This window comes from Alosa pseudoharengus, unplaced genomic scaffold, assembly GCF_046254945.1.
Source record: "Alosa pseudoharengus isolate Yale_2024_CS ecotype anadromous, Long Island Sound unplaced genomic scaffold, YU_APseudo_1.1 YU_APseudo_1.1_scf_14, whole genome shotgun sequence".
In the NCBI taxonomy this organism is placed as follows: domain Eukaryota; kingdom Metazoa; phylum Chordata; class Actinopteri; order Clupeiformes; family Clupeidae; genus Alosa; species Alosa pseudoharengus.
Genome location: NW_027468609.1, coordinates 28353084 through 28368238, shown reverse-complemented (window position 1 = coordinate 28368238; position 15155 = coordinate 28353084). Strand labels below are relative to the sequence as shown.

Sequence of the window (15155 nt, the reverse complement as noted above, 5' to 3'; positions counted from 1 at the left end):
AAAAAACTAGTTGTGCAGTAAAATATTTTTATACAACAATCCATTTCATAAACTAGACATATCAAAGATATAAAAAAAGCATGATTGGGTGGAGGTATCTCAAAAACTAGGCCATTTGGCCCTGGACTAATAGGGTATTCTATTTGTCCATTCTATTGGCTCCATTCTATTTTGAAGACTTGTGCTGGCTACACAAGTCTAATTTAAGGCTCTCACAAATAAATAGTATGGCTATATTGTATATATTGTACATTTTCTGAATCATCAGAGTGCCTTGAGTATTGAAGTTGTTGAGTTTTGTGTCCCTGGTGTTCTTTCAAGCCACAGGGATAAAAGAAAGCATACAGTTTAGGCGGAAATTGTGAGAAAATGTGTGTTATTTCTGGTTTAAAGAAGTCATGTGACGTCTGTGTTTGTCAGACAGATTCAGCACTGGGCTTAAATGAAAGCCTAAAAGGCCCCCTTTCCAATGATACCAAGCACCATATTATAGAATATTGACAATATCCCTACCATGAGCATAAACAAGATATACACCAGATTTAAAAAACGGAATTTATCTTAGGGGGTTAGTAACTTCATGAGCTGAAAAAAGTGATTTCGCTACCACCCCTGCACTGCAATCGTGATTTTTCTAGTACTAGGGGTGTATACCTTTCCAAAAAACAATGATAGCATTTGTCCCCCCGATGATACCGATCAACCCCCCTGGCTCATGGACTATTACTAAGAGTAGGTCTGAAAGGCTTTGTGAATAACTTTTAAGAGAAAACTCCTAGCTAAAATCTTTTAGTGCGATTTAGGAGTACTCCTAGTAGTAAGATAAAAGGCTTTGTGAATACGGCCCCTGAAGTTATAATGTAACTGTGTTATACGCCTCTTCTATAATGTAATGTATGTTATCTTATTATTTATTTATTTAACTTTGTTTTATTTTATTTATAGGCCTAGACCTATACCTATACTTTTTTCTCTCTCTTTTTACATTTTGTTACTTCATTGTTTCTGTAATCTCGGCTTCATTGAATATGAGGGCTTCCCTCAATGACCCTCCGAGAATAAATAAAGGTTGAATGAATGAATAAATGAATGAATGAAAGTTGCCTGCAACACACGGGACATATACCAAGTTCAGATAACTCCATATAAGGATGCAGACTTCACAGCAATTCAGTGGCAATGTGGCTGGGCAACCTGAGGAGACGATCTACATAGCCGTGGACGTGGAAGGAGTGGACAGCCGCCAGTTCTCCAGTGTGTTGGACTCCTGTTGGGCCACACCCATCAACGATTCCACCTTCTCCATCAACTGGGACCTCATCACTAATCAGTTTGTTGACATGAAATAACAATTGCCACTTACATGTTCAAAATTCTCACCATTAGTCTGAATTCAATGGGGTGTCCACAAGCAGCCGTTTCTCCTTCAGGAAGTTCACCTTCGATGGGGCTCCCTCTCAGGTGTACCTCCACTGCAGCCTTCACCTTTGCCCTTTGGTGGGCAACAGCTGCATCCCGGTGAGCCTAAATGCCCCATCTCCACATCTTATGGAGTCGGATGTCTGTTGAAAAGATCTTGAGATTGAAATATTCTGGTGTGAACTTCAGTGCAGAATGACACTTTTAGTAGTAAATGAGAGAAGTACCTCCTCAGACTCTCTAGTTTGTTCATATGTTAGAGAAACAAATAACAATGAATGTTTGTGTGTCCTGTTGAACACAACCACAAGTCCTTTTTTAGGCAAGTCCTAGGCATCCTATTCGGCGGCCATATTGGTGTAACAAACTAGCCCCATGCATTTCTATGGAGGATTTTTTGAGTGCTGTGTCTCCTCATTATAAAGTCTCTGACACAACTACTCAGACTAGTGTTTTATTTGATTTTTCCCCCCCAGAACTGTGACCGTGTCCATCAGCACAAAGCCCGCAGATCTGCAGACAACCAAGATAATATCACTGTTTGTTGTGGGCCACTATTCCCTGCTAGGAATACAGGTAAATGGTTACACAACATGTGGTTTTCAGACTCGCAGCAATTTGCCTTATTCACCCAGTGGCCAGAACGAGGCTATAGGGTACACTTGCCATCACACTTCAGTCCAGCAGATGGTGGTAATGCACTCCATTTGCAAACTGCCAAAAAGAAGAAGAAGAAGACGGTGGTTACTCTCTCTATATTATGTCTATGGTTACTCTGGCAGCAGTAGGGCCAGAGCCATAGAGAGAGTTTTCTCTATCACTCTGAGTAGGGCCTGCCGCTTTCTTTTCCGTGAGCTTTTTTGGTAGTTTGCCAACGGAGTGCAATACAACCATCTGCTGGACTGAAGTGTGATGGCAAGTGTACCCAGCCTTGTTCTGGCCGCTGGGTAAATTAGGCGAATTAGTTTCTGCTATATGTTACATTTCTCTCTCGGTCTCTGTCTAGATGTGCTGAACATCCTGGCTCCACTGCCAAAGAGACACTCTCCTAAGCTGTAAACATCTTTCATTTCCATGCCTCATCATTATCTTTGATCTGTGTAAATGATTAATAAAATATATGAAATTGTTTTTTTTTTTTTTTAAAAGGCTGTATTTTTTGTATGATCGAAAAAATAGAGAAAAATACATACTTCAGAATCAGAATCATGGCCAGGTTTGCGTAAACAAACAAGGTATTTGACTTTGGTTAATCTTTGCTCTCTGTACAACACACTTACCATATAATAATAAAAATAAAAACCATAAAAAAAGAATAACAGTACAGTAAGAATAGAATAAAGGGCAGTAGAATATGGCTATATAAGAATAAATACAGTATGTACATTTGCTAATAAATAAATAGACACTATAGGTAGGGTAATGTCCCTGTCAAGGTTGCCAAGTCCTGGCCACCTCAACAGACACAGGCAAGATGCAATATACAGTTGAAAAGAGGGTGGAAATAGTGCAATATCAGTATAGACTGAGGTTTAAGATTACATTTAAATATAGTACAAGGCAGTTCAGTGTACTGATAATGTATTAATAACAATACTATAACTGTAAGGTTGAAGTACACATGAGGTAGATGAGCAGAGCAGTGTTGATTGACTTTGTACAGGGTGGGGGCTGTTTGAGTGTTCAACAGAGTGACTGCTTGGCGGAAGAAGCCGTCTTTGTGTCGGCTGGTTTTGGCAAACACTGCCCTGTATCGTCTACCAGAGGGAAGGAGGTTGAACAGTACTTATACATAGGCCTACTTTTACATACTTTTAGAAATATAGTACAGAGGTCCAATGCATTCTGGATCAATCTAGCGTGCCCCAAGGTCAAATAAAATTCAGAGGAATGTTTACTTCAGTATGTTGGGCAATGAATTGGTAGAGGTAGACTAAATGTTTAGTATTTCATTAAGAATAGTATGTAGGTATTTTGATTTTGGTAACAGTCAAGTTATACAACTCCAACCCAGTAGGTGGAGGTGGTATTTGCCGTTGAATGACTACACCGATTTTTTTTTTTTTTTTAAGTGACATGGAAGAAAGATGGATCCATCCATCATGTTCTTAATTGTTCTCCTTTTTTTTAGACACCTTATTAGGTGAGCCTAGATCAGAAAGATCACTAGTTCTATGATGAACATTTGTCAAAGAAACAAAATGAGCAAACATGATGTAGTTTTTGTGTGTGTGTGTTGTTTTCCCTTTTTATTTAATTTCCATGTGATTGCACCTCAGTCCAGTAGATGGCGGTAACACACTTTGTCTGTAAACTAACTGGCATAAAACAGAAGAAGAAGATGGCTCCATCCTCGCTGGAATTTGTTTATGTACTTGGCTAGATCAACGATTTTATACATTGATGATTCAGAATGAATCTTCTAGTGAAAGAAAACACTGCATAATGAGTTGCGCAACCTTTCAGTCACAACTTGGGTGCATAATGCAGATTTTAGCTGAAGCGGCAGTGGAAGAACTAGGCAGACTGCTCGATGAAAGCTCTGCTGCTGTACTGCCCATAGAGACCGCGCACCTTGCAACAAACAGTAATCTCAAAATAAAACTACAGAGAGAACACAAAGCCAAAACCGTAAGTTTGACCATTACTCAGCTGATTACAAGGCTGACCCTAGATTCTCAGTTGTAATTTTGTTCGGTCTTGCCTATCGCTCGCTCATTTGTATCCTTTATGGTAAGGTGGGTTGATCGTCTTTGACAGCAGAGAGGAGACAAAATCATTGGCATCTGTTTATTTACAAAGGTATTGTTGGGAAATGACCAGATTATATTTCAGACATGCTTGTGTGGAATTCTGGTCCCTATCAGACCAGATCAAATGACTGTTTGATGCTCAAGGTTCCTCGTATCCACTCTGAGTTGGTAAAGTCGGCCTTTTGTTATAGTGCCCCTACTTCCTGGAATAATCTTCATTGTAATATAAAAATGAACTTATGAATGAATATACTTTCCTATAATCAATTCAGATCTGTAATCACAAACCTTCCTATGTCAATGTGTACCTGCTTTAAGTAAATGTCTTTATTATTATTATTATTTTATTATTAAGATTTTATGTATTTTTCCCCTTCCTCCTCTATAATGTAATGTATGTTATCTTATTATTTATTTATTTTACTTTGTTTTATTTTATTTATAGGCCTAGACCTATACCTATACTTTTTTTCTCTCTCTTTTTACATCCTGTTACTTCATTGTTTCTGTAATCTCGGCTTCATTGAATATGAAGGCTTCCCTCAATGACCCCCCGAGAATAAATAAAGGTTGAATGAATGAATTTGAACATTCTTTTGCAGAGGGAGTTTGCGTTCTTTATGGAGGTCCTGAGAAAATCAGCTGTGGACAAAGTGATGCTTTTGGTCAACAAGATAAAGTTCCAGTGGCAAGAATGTGAAAATAATTGTCCTAAAGGCCAGACAGAGTTGAGAGATGCTCTATTCAAAGCCCCTGACGACTTCACTTACACTGCAAATGGTTGGTAGCTTTTTAATACTAACTGCTTTCATAGGCCTATGCGTGTAGCTTAACGTTTGTGCTTAACCCCCCCCCCCCCCACACACACACACACACACACTCTGGTTGTATGTGAATCCCTCCCCCCCCCCCCCCCCCCCACTCTGGTTGTATGTGAATGGTTCATTCAATTTCATTTAACTTCACCTCTCCCACTTTAGAGTCCCACCGAACTCAGGGCCCAAAAGCTCATTGTTTGCACAAACACAAACTCAAGTTTGTATAGACACACACACACACACACACACACACGCATGAACACATAGGCACACACTAACAAACGCGCGCGCACATAAACACACACACACGTGTGCGCATAAACACACACACGCACGCAAATATGATGTGGTTGTCTTTCACCGACACACTTGTAATAACTATCCAAAGGTGATTCACAGGAATTGTCGGCTTGGTAGACCAGATATCTTGCCACCATACGAACATTCGAACAAACCTGCACCTGCCCAAGACACATCATAGAATAAAAAGTACTCACTTGCACTCTACCCCCTTGGTGCTCACGGAACAGGATTGCAGAATCAGCAACACTCCATGGGCCACTTCAGATGACTAAACCCAAAGGAAGAGCAAGAGCACACAAATAGCTTATAGAATGTTTAATAGGTTCATACGACCATTGTTTTGATGCACACCATGTCTTCATTACCCGTGTCAAAGGACCCTAATATAAATTCTGGGCAAAGTCTAAAGTCTAACCAAAGCTTGCTTAATAAGTCTACACAAAATCTGTTTGCAAATCTAATACCATGAGAAATATCCTAAGCACCCAACCATTGTTGGGGCAGCTAAAAGCATGTGATGTCGTTATGGGTGAGAACTTCACTCATAGACTGACTTTGCAGTATTTAAATTAGGGCCCAAAAAATTGTGGCCAAGGTGTACTGAGTTTAATGAACTCCTCTCCTCTGTGACAACTTTGTGTTGGTTAGTAGTAGGAGGTAGGCATAACACATCAGATACCCAATACCATGTCCGTATAATGTCTGTGTAATGTAAAAAATGTCAATGCACTGTGTTGCACAGATATACTAATAGCATGGAAGCCATCACATTCTGTTGCCATTTCTAGGTTATTTTTTAACTACTTTAAGCGAATGGTTTTTTTTTTCTGTGCATTATGATAGCCAAGACTGGGAAGTTCTGTGAAGCTCCAAAATGATAATACAAGTGCAGTCTTTTGCTTTGTTATTTTGTTCATATTACAGGACCACCAGCAACTGGGAATTCTTCTGAAGAGTCCTCATCCGAGTGTGATGCACAGGAGGAGGAGGAGGGGCGCTCAGAAGAACAGGAGCAGCAGCGAGAAACCAACACAGACCTGATTGTGGGGGACAGTGATGGACAGAGTGGTTGGACTTCACCTCAGATTGACGTGTCTGCTCTGCTGCGATTCACTTGTGAGACGTGTGGCAAGAGTTTCACTGAGAGGTTGCCCTTTAAGCGTCATATCAGGGTACACGCCAAAGCATTCAGCTGCCCGTTATGTGCCAAGTGCTTCACCTGGCAGAGTACACTGGATGCCCACATACAGCTGCATTCTGGTGAGAAACCCTTCAATTGTGACAGCTGCCCCAAGGGCTTCCCACTTAAGAGCAGACTGGAGTCTCACAAACGCCATCATATTGCAAATCAGCAGATTAACTGTGCCCACTGCCAAAAGAGCTTCCCTAGCCAAAGTCGTCTGGACCGCCACAAGTGCAGTGCGGTCAAGACTTCCTTTGTCTGCCCCACCTGCGGAAAGACCTTTGTGTCCAAGAGCCGCATGCTGGACCACCAGACGCTGCATTCAGGTGAGAGACCCTTCTGTTGCGAGGTCTGTGGCCTCTTGTTCAGCTGTGAACGCTACCTGAAGAACCACCAGAAGAGCCACCAGAGTATCAGTTGCCATGTGTGTGACACATGTGGCAAACGTTTTAATCACGCCACTGGCCTGACAAAGCACAGTTTGGTCCATACAGGCGAACAGCCCTTTGTCTGTGATCTTTGCGGCCGACTCTTCAGCCTTGCCGGTAACCTGAAGCGCCACCAGATCACCCACACTGGACAGAAACTGTATGGGTGCACCGTTTGCCCAAAAAGGTTCACTGCATCTCATTCACTTAAATCCCACCTGCTGAGCCACACTGGGGTCAAGCCATTCAGCTGCGATGTCTGTGGCAAGGGTTTTGTGAACCCAGCCTACCTGAAGAGGCACACCCACATCCACATGCCCAGGCGGCCATTCGCCTGCAAGATCTGTGCCAAGAGCTTCAGCTTTCCCAGTCTGCTCAGCAAGCACATAAACGTGCACACAGGGAGGCAGGGTCTCTCGCCGGCCCGGGAGTACCCGTGCGGACACTGTGACAAGGTCTTCTCGCTCAAGAGCTCGCTCGCCGTCCACCAGCGCGTCCACACCCAGGAGAAGCCCTACAGCTGCCGCGTCTGTGGCAAGCGGCTGGCCTACGCGGGCGGCCTCAGCACGCACATGCGAGTCCACACGGGGGAGCGGCCGTACGGCTGCGACGCCTGCGGGAAGCGCTTCAGCCAGGCCGCACACCTCAAGAACCACCAGCGCGTGCACACAGGCCTCAGGGTCTTACATTGTGCAAGCTGCGGGAAGAAATTTGGAGACCGGAAGCACCTTAGACTTCACAATTGTGAACTTCAAAAATACCTGTGAGGGAAGGATCTGGTGCTCGTGTAACCAGGCGCCCAAAACAATGCTCATTTCATACCCTGCAAATCCACAGAAACATGGATGGGTCAGTGCTAGTGTTTGTTGTATGTATTGTGTATGTGTATAAGTATATATACTCTTTTGATCCTGTGAGGGAAATTTGGTCTCTGCATTTATCCCAATCCGTGAATTAGTGAAACACACTTAGCACACAGTGAACACACAGTGAGGTGAAGCACACACTAATCCCGGCGCAGTGAGCTGCCTGCAACAACAGCGGCGCTCGGGGAGCAGTGAGGGGTTAGGTGCCTTGCTCAAGGGCACTTCAGCTGTGCCTACTGGTCGGGGTTCAAACCGGCAACCCTCCGGTTACAAGTCCGAAGCGCTAACCAGTAGGCCATGGCTGTAATGCACAGACAAGGAGCTTCTCTGTAAGTCACACCATTACTGTAAAACTTCTGATGCACTTATATTACCTATGTTCCTCTAGATATTACAACTACATCAGTTAATACACTATGTGTTATTGTAGTTAGCCACAAACTCTATTTGTTTTTGCCTTAGAAACAATAACATTTCTGAAATTATCATATATGCTAAAATAACACAACTGTTAAATGTTTTATTAAAATGATACCTGTGGGGCTTTTCCAAAAACAATAACTTATGCTTGTCCAGTACTGTCCAGTACTGGTCTCTTTTCCGCCTGGCAGGTTCATTACCTAACTGTTCCTCAAGAAGCACATGCTCAACCATGTTCTGGCAAGCCCTTTCAACAACTGTGATGGCAACAACTGGCAAGAGCTTAGTCAGCTCAGTCCACCTGAAAATGCCCAGGCACAGATGCATGCCCAGAAGACCATTTGTTAGTCAGGTCTGTGACAAGAGATGCAGCTGGCAGTCTGCTAAATAAGCATACTTTGCACAACAGAGCCTTGCTCTATGGAGCCCCAAAAGGTCACCTGTAGCCACTGTAACAGGAAGTTCCAACTGAAGGCCTCGCGCCACATCCACCAGCATGTTTGTTTAAAAGAGAGGCCCTACAGGTGTTGTATCTGTGGGAAACAACTGGTCTACGCTGGTGCATGGAGCACACATGCGCATACATGGTAGGGATACTAGTCCAAGCGCTTCAGTCAGGCTTCACCTAAAAAAGGGACCTGGAATAGTTTGAAGAAATGAGCTTAGTGAGCTGAACACCTGTAGAATTGTGTGTGTGTGTGTGTGTGTGTGTGATTTAAAGTATTGTAAACATAAAACATTCCTTCACTAATTGTCTTCTAATTGTCATTAATTGTCTTCAAATGTTTTCTTTTACACCATGTTCTTGACATTAAAAAATGGTTACTCTGTTTCCTTTTTTCCTATTGTAGCCTTTAGTTTTTAGAAAATGTACAATACAATAATTGTACATAGTAGACATCAGTTTGGCCAACACTGTAGGCCTGTTTGTTTATTGTGGCAGCAAAAATAGCCTGGCCCAGACAGCCGCAAGTATTAGTAAAATCTAGAAATTCATAGACTTGGTACCATAAACAGTGCTTTTAAGTTCAGTAGTGAATTATGCCATTTGTTCAATTCAATGTTTTCTAAACATTGTTAGGACATAATTGAATTGTGCATGCTTTGCTGAACTTGACCAGGGTACACTTTTTTACATGACTCACTTTAATAGCTAAGCCATTCCAGAATGGACACTGCATACTTGTTCTGATAGAACAACTAGATATACTCGTATGTTACCACAGTAAGCATTGTTAAAGTTCCTAATATGTTGTTTAATAGCGTGACATAACACTTTATTTAAAACGTGGTGATTCTGAACAGACCTAAAACGGCAGCTTCCCAAAATTCATCTTGATTGATTGGCCAATCAGCTGTTCAGCACTTCACAGAATTTAAGTGGAATGATTAGGGCGGGGTTTGTGCCCTGATAAATTAAGCGCCATTTTGGGAGAAGTCACGTTTCCAATCAGGAACGTTCGTTTTACATCAGAGGACTCTGGCACGTCTAAACAGAAATGCTTTCGCTTGTACCGCTCTGCTCTTAAAACTGGGCAGTTGGTGGTATCTTCCGCTGGTAAAAGTGGTGCTCGGTCAGGTTGTTTAAAAACTCTCAACACTTGCAATGAAGGGCCTGGTTCAGGAGGATGCACCCGATAGTGGGTACGGATGCTTGGTTACGAATCGCTTTGGTCAGCTTTTCGATGATGAGTCAGACCCGTTTGACATCCTTCAGCAAGCACAGGTGGAGAAGCCTAAAGCCAAGAAGAAAGAGGATTCTAAGAAACCTGGGAAGGGGGTTAAGAAAGGGTCTCAAAGGGACCGAAAGACCCTTGTCACAGTCGCTTGCGACGGAGATAATGTTTCCAGTGACAAAAGTTTACCAGGTGAGCAAACATTATCGATAATGTTAACATTAACAGGCTTATAGTTAACGTTAGCACACATGCTACTTGATAGCTAACCTTACTGAGTAAATTTAAGTTGTTACGTTGCCGTTGCTATTGATTCTCTTCTCTAGCTAGCTTCTCTACGCGAATCAGTTTCACCGAATGTGCTGTGTCAGCTGATGGACCGGGATAAAGTAAACGTTAACGTTCACTGTGTTCTAGCATGCTCCACGTTTAGTGGGCTTGAAACGTTGTTGTGCACCTGCTACCAGAAGCTGTCATGAACTTACTGGCTTGGATTGTATTGTCTTTCAATTAAAATGGTTTAACTTTATCCATAATTGCGTAATATAGTTATCTCTGTTCATGACTGACTTGCTTCATGTGCTTTCTGCAGCCCAGAAACGTCCCGAGAAGGGAGAGAGACGAGTCAATTTCACTGATAGGAGGGGGAATGAGAACGAGGCTGATCTCGGCTTCTCTGTTGAGAGGCAAGTATGCAGTAGGCTATGCACAAACTAAATGGCAATGCACCACAGAAGAGCCTCTTCCTGTCTCTGCTTGGTCACTCGAGTTCAAAACCAGGGTATTGGTTAGCACCTGCTCAACATGTTTTGTACAGCCCAATGATTGACAGTTAATAAAATCAAATAATCAAAAAGGCTTTACACACTCCTAGAGAAGGTTTGCTGTTTCTGAATGACCTTTTTGTGTTCATTGTTTCCCTTTCAGACCTGTTGAACATGGTGAGCGAGGTGGAAGAGGACGCGGAGGAGGAAGGGGCCGTGGAGGAAGAGGAGCAGGTGGTGGATATACCCGGTCCACCGATGGCTTTGACCCTAGAGGCAAGAGGGAGTTTGAGCGCCACAGTGGCAGTGATCGAACGTAAGGCCATTTGGTTGACTTTTGAGCAAGGCCCTTTTGGTTTGTGAATACTGTTGTCCTGAGTGGCATTGGTCTTGTTACAGGAGTGTCCGACCTGAGGAGAAAAGGGGAGGCAATGGCTCTCGAAACTGGGGTTCTATGAGAGACCACATGAGGTGAGCACCGAAAGCTCCTCAGTAAACGTGCTCACACTGTTGATCACTTGAATGAATGGGGGAAACAATATGGGCAGTGTAGCACATTCTTATTTAACTTGTATTATTATTTGGCACTACTTTTACCAAAGAGTGTGAATTGCTCTAAATCTGCAAATGACTTGTCTTGCTGTGTAATGCTGTTTATTAGGCAAAATGGAAAGGCAGCTGAAGCCCATAATGAGTATTGATTTTAGGCTAAGGTTGAAATTCAAAGAATCTAAAAATTCTCTTCTGATATCGCTTACACCTGAGGCTATTTTCAGTTAAATTGAGCAGTCATTGACAGTGAGGTTTTTCTAAATATTTTAATGCTGAACAATTTTAAGATGTTTTATACTGGCAACAACTGTGGCATGACATTTTTTTGAAATTACCCATTTTTTGAAATGTAGCCATGTTTTCACCTGGCTTGACTTAGAATGAGTCTTTCATATAGGGGGCAGGTTGTCTCCTTGGAGACATTGTGTGCACCCATGTTTCTACAGTAGCCCAGAAAGGACGACAACTTTTTCTGTTGTGAAGTTTGAGAACCCAAATTCTGACATGGGAGTGTCATGTTAAAGCTGCAGTTGGCAAGTCTGACAGATTGAGGGGACTTAGCCAACATTTTGAATGTCTACAACTCTCATGCACCCTCATCGAGTTTGTGCTTGTCAGTGCGCACCAGACTGTACCATACTGTGATTGACAGTCAGATCTCACTCAGCCCTGCTCTGATTGGACCAGAAAAACTGGGAGCTGTGGATTTTTGCAAAACAAATAACAGGCTCTAGGTGGAGGTAGAAGTGTGGTTTTTTTTTCTAAAACCGGCCGATTTATGTTCTGTCGGAGCATAGTGCTGGTTTCAGTGAATATGATCAACTGCTGCCCTGATTTACTCAAGAAAAGCCAAGAGGGTATGAAACCACATTGTCAAGGAATCAGATGCTTGAGGCAATGTCCGAAAAAAAAGTACCGACATCGGGTGCAGCCTTTCCCACATAGAAATAGCTTTTTTTCTGCTCGTCAGGTTATTTGACCTACCACTTTAAATGTTCCTTGTTTGCTCTAGATAAGACATGGCCAGGGGCATAGCTTAGTTACCAACACAAGTGGCTTAATCCTTTTCAACTGTCAACATTGGGAATATTTTGATTGCAACCAGGATTGTAACTTTTTACATTTGTGTCAAAACTTGTACTTATCTTTAATTGAACCCAAGACCTGGTGATGTTGCAGACCGCAGCCCTCAGCCACTGAAAATGATTGCCAGTTGAACTAAAAAAGCATTGGTGCTCACATTCAGCCTTGAAACAATATAGTCAAAATTGGATACAAGGTCCATGGACCCTGTGGTATTTATTTTTGCAGGTTAAATGCAATATTTAAATATCTATGCATAGTAAAGTCCTCGCTTGACATGTTTTGACTACTTGATGCTGTTGTAAGCATGCATTCTCTTACAAACTTGAAGACAGGTGGTGTTTGGTTGGTTGCAATCCTCAACCTCACCACTAGATGCCACCATTATCAAGTAACACCAGAACCGTATATAGATATATATACAGCTTTGGTACTACCCAGCCTTCTACTTGGTACTACCCAGCCTTCGACTTGATGGCATACTAATATTGAGCTAGCCACTGTCAATATTGCATCTATGCTGTGGTTTTACTATGATTTAAACGGATCATCCAGTGTGTATTTATTTATTTTTAGAAACCCGTTTGGCAGTTTTGTTTAGCATTTTGACACTTAATTGATCTGTTAATTCGGTTTTCCATTGTTCTGCAGCTGGTTTCCACTTCTCTATGGTTCGGCAGCGGAACGGTGGCAACACTGGCGTAACGCTAGCGTTGAACAAGCTGAGCGTTGAACTTGGTTCAACTTTCAAAGCGCAACGCGAGCATATTCAATTGACAAACCGTTTGTGTTGCTTAGGAACAAGATAAAACTTATGTTCTGAGCGTTGCGTTACGTTTGCCAATGTGATCCCCGCCTAACTGCTGGTAGTCAGCTTTGGCTTTAACAATAAACAAATAACAGTTGTGCCACAGATGTACAGCTAGTTCTGTAATCTAGTGACTCGTATACTGTGAGGAAATGCACCTTAGTTCCTAGTCATGGTCATAAGGCTTTTGTAGTCATGTAGACTGTTTTGTAATTCAGTGCAACAGTGGATGAAGCACCTGTTGAGGAAATGGGACATGGAGAAGATGTTCCTGAGGCAGTTGTGGTTGATGCAGAGAACTGGTGAGTCCTAGTAACTTAAATTGATCAACATGGATAAAGCATTAGTTTACATTTAAGTTTTGAGTCTGTTCATCCATATGACTATTTTACATTTATTAATTTTTTGGCTTATGCATTTATCCAATGTCATGTACAGCAATAGAAAAACATTTAAGCTACAGTTGCAGCGTTAGAATAACATTTTAAGCTACATGTTGATGTGCTATAGCGCTCCAGAGGGCGAGGAGGTTGTGGAGGTAGCTATTGAGATGTCCCTGGATGAGTGGAAGGCCCTTCAGAAACAAAGTCGCCCCAAAAACGAGTTCAACATTCGCAAAGCCGAGTCTGCTGTGCCCACCAAGGCGGTGGTCATCCACAAGTCCAAATTGCAAGAGGTTAGTTTGTTTAACCTGTTTAGTACCAGCACTGAAGTCTATAAAGACTGGTTTTACCTCTGCAAGTCCCCACACTTGGCCATCTTGGTAGAGCACTTTGGGCAGCTATTTTCCTATTCAGGTGGGGATGTATACATACTGGCCATATGGACATACAAAGTACATCAGGCGAATCTGTTTAAATCTGAATTAGACAAACTATATAAATAACCCCCCCTCTCTAAAATAAGGCTTAAGGAAAAACAGTTTTATGTACATTACAGGAAAGGGGTGGGGTACAGACAACTGCCATATTGACATTACAAAGGAATCCCATGCATTTCAATGGGGATTCTTTGTTTTGTCCTTGTTAAAGTCTGGTAAAACTGTCACGAATTCAGGATGCTGCATGGAAATGAATAACGAATCCACATTTTACTTTTGAGGCATTTATCTTGAAAGGATTGTGTGTGTGTGTAGTTGTGTGTTCTTAGAATTCTTAGGCAGTCTTCCTGTACATGGATTAAGTCTAGTCCTACACTGAATCTTTTCAGTCAGTGGGTGTCTCCATTGATCTTTTAATCCAGGTCTAGGCATAATCCACGTACAGGGTACTGGCCCTTTCATCGTGGGGTGCTAATCGTCTCTCTTGACAGGAGCACGGTGAGATAAATGAACAGCTGGAAGAGGGCGATGTCTTCCTCCGTCGCCCTGCCAACGACATCACCTGTAAGATGGAGATCAACTTTGGCAGCCTGGCCCGACCCTCACGTGGTGGCCGAGGTGGCCGTGGCGGACGTGGAGGCCGTGGGGGCTCCAATGAAGCGCGCACCCAAGTCTCACCCAACAAGCACATGGTTGCGGTAGGTTACCCATAAGTTTCAAGGGGCAGGGTAGTCTGCAGAAGGCACCTGGTTTCCTTTTAATCGCTTATCTGGTTGCATTTTTGTTCAGCCAATGACTTTCTTTGTTTTCATTTTAGGTCCCTAACCCAGATGACCCTGAAGATTTCCCTGCTCTGGCCTGAGGGTCAAGAAACGTGGCCTCTTGTCTTGGCACTGGGCCTTCAGTACACCTCCACTTGAGTAGGAGCGCACTTACAGGCTTTTGTTCTTATTGAACCAACTGAGCTGCATTTTTCCAGATATGTGTACTTTGGAATAATAAGCTTGTGTTGAGTAACCTGAGAAGTTCACCAGTTTACAAATAAATAATGCATGATTGACATATGGTGTTTGATATTCAGCAGTGGTATATAAGTGACATGACTTAAAAGGCTGATTCAGTATTGGCGTAAAAAATATTTATTTAAATTTGACACTGGCTTTGTAACTGGTTTGTAAGCATACTAAAATTCAACTCAATAGTTGCTGTTTGTTCCCAGTCTTGCCATTGTAATGTTCCCATTTGGGATCTCAAACTTCTCT

The 15155-nt window shown here is 42.5% G+C and overlaps 2 protein-coding genes across 6 annotated transcripts; both read left to right on the top strand.

Annotated features, from left to right (window-relative positions):
- Positions 1-3768: 3768 nt before the first annotated feature.
- On the top strand, positions 3769-8974 carry LOC143123263 (uncharacterized). Of its 4 annotated transcripts, none has more exons than XR_012986815.1 (4): positions 3769-4050; positions 4775-4952; positions 6218-7753; positions 8382-8974. XR_012986815.1 is itself a non-coding variant. In XM_076284532.1 (3 exons), the coding sequence occupies exons 1-3, from the start codon at positions 3823-3825 to the stop codon at positions 7669-7671; spliced, it is 1860 nt and encodes a 619-aa protein (XP_076140647.1). In that variant the 5' UTR covers positions 3769-3822; the 3' UTR covers positions 7672-8343. The 4 variants fall into 4 exon arrangements, 2 of the variants coding, with proteins under 2 accessions (XP_076140647.1, XP_076140648.1); XR_012986814.1 differs by having other exon boundaries at positions 6218-8099; XM_076284532.1 differs by lacking the exon at positions 8382-8974 and having other exon boundaries at positions 6218-8343.
- A 638-nt stretch (positions 8975-9612) lies between these two features.
- LOC143122515 (intracellular hyaluronan-binding protein 4) lies at positions 9613-14953 on the top strand. Of its 2 annotated transcripts, none has more exons than XM_076283300.1 (8): positions 9613-10058; positions 10459-10552; positions 10794-10946; positions 11033-11101; positions 13292-13375; positions 13584-13749; positions 14385-14591; positions 14711-14953. In XM_076283300.1, exons 1-8 carry the CDS (start codon positions 9797-9799, stop codon positions 14753-14755), a joined length of 1080 nt encoding a protein of 359 aa, XP_076139415.1. In that variant the 5' UTR covers positions 9613-9796; the 3' UTR covers positions 14756-14953. The 2 variants fall into 2 exon arrangements, with proteins under 2 accessions (XP_076139415.1, XP_076139413.1); XM_076283298.1 differs by having other exon boundaries at positions 11030-11101.
- The last annotated feature ends 202 nt before the right edge of the window (positions 14954-15155 follow it).

Coding starts and splice junctions, on each gene's coding strand:
- LOC143123263 (XM_076284532.1), top strand. CDS start 3,823: ATGATTCAGAATGAATCTTCTAGTGAAAGAAAACACTGCATAATGAGT. Junction 4,051..4,774: donor GAGAACACAAAGCCAAAACC/GTAAGTTTGACC, acceptor ATTCTTTTGCAG/AGGGAGTTTGCGTTCTTTAT. Junction 4,953..6,217: donor CTTCACTTACACTGCAAATG/GTTGGTAGCTTT, acceptor TTCATATTACAG/GACCACCAGCAACTGGGAAT.
- LOC143122515 (XM_076283298.1), top strand. CDS start 9,797: ATGAAGGGCCTGGTTCAGGAGGATGCACCCGATAGTGGGTACGGATGC. Junction 10,553..10,793: donor CTCGGCTTCTCTGTTGAGAG/GCAAGTATGCAG, acceptor TTTCCCTTTCAG/ACCTGTTGAACATGGTGAGC. Junction 13,376..13,583: donor GTGGTTGATGCAGAGAACTG/GTGAGTCCTAGT, acceptor GATGTGCTATAG/CGCTCCAGAGGGCGAGGAGG.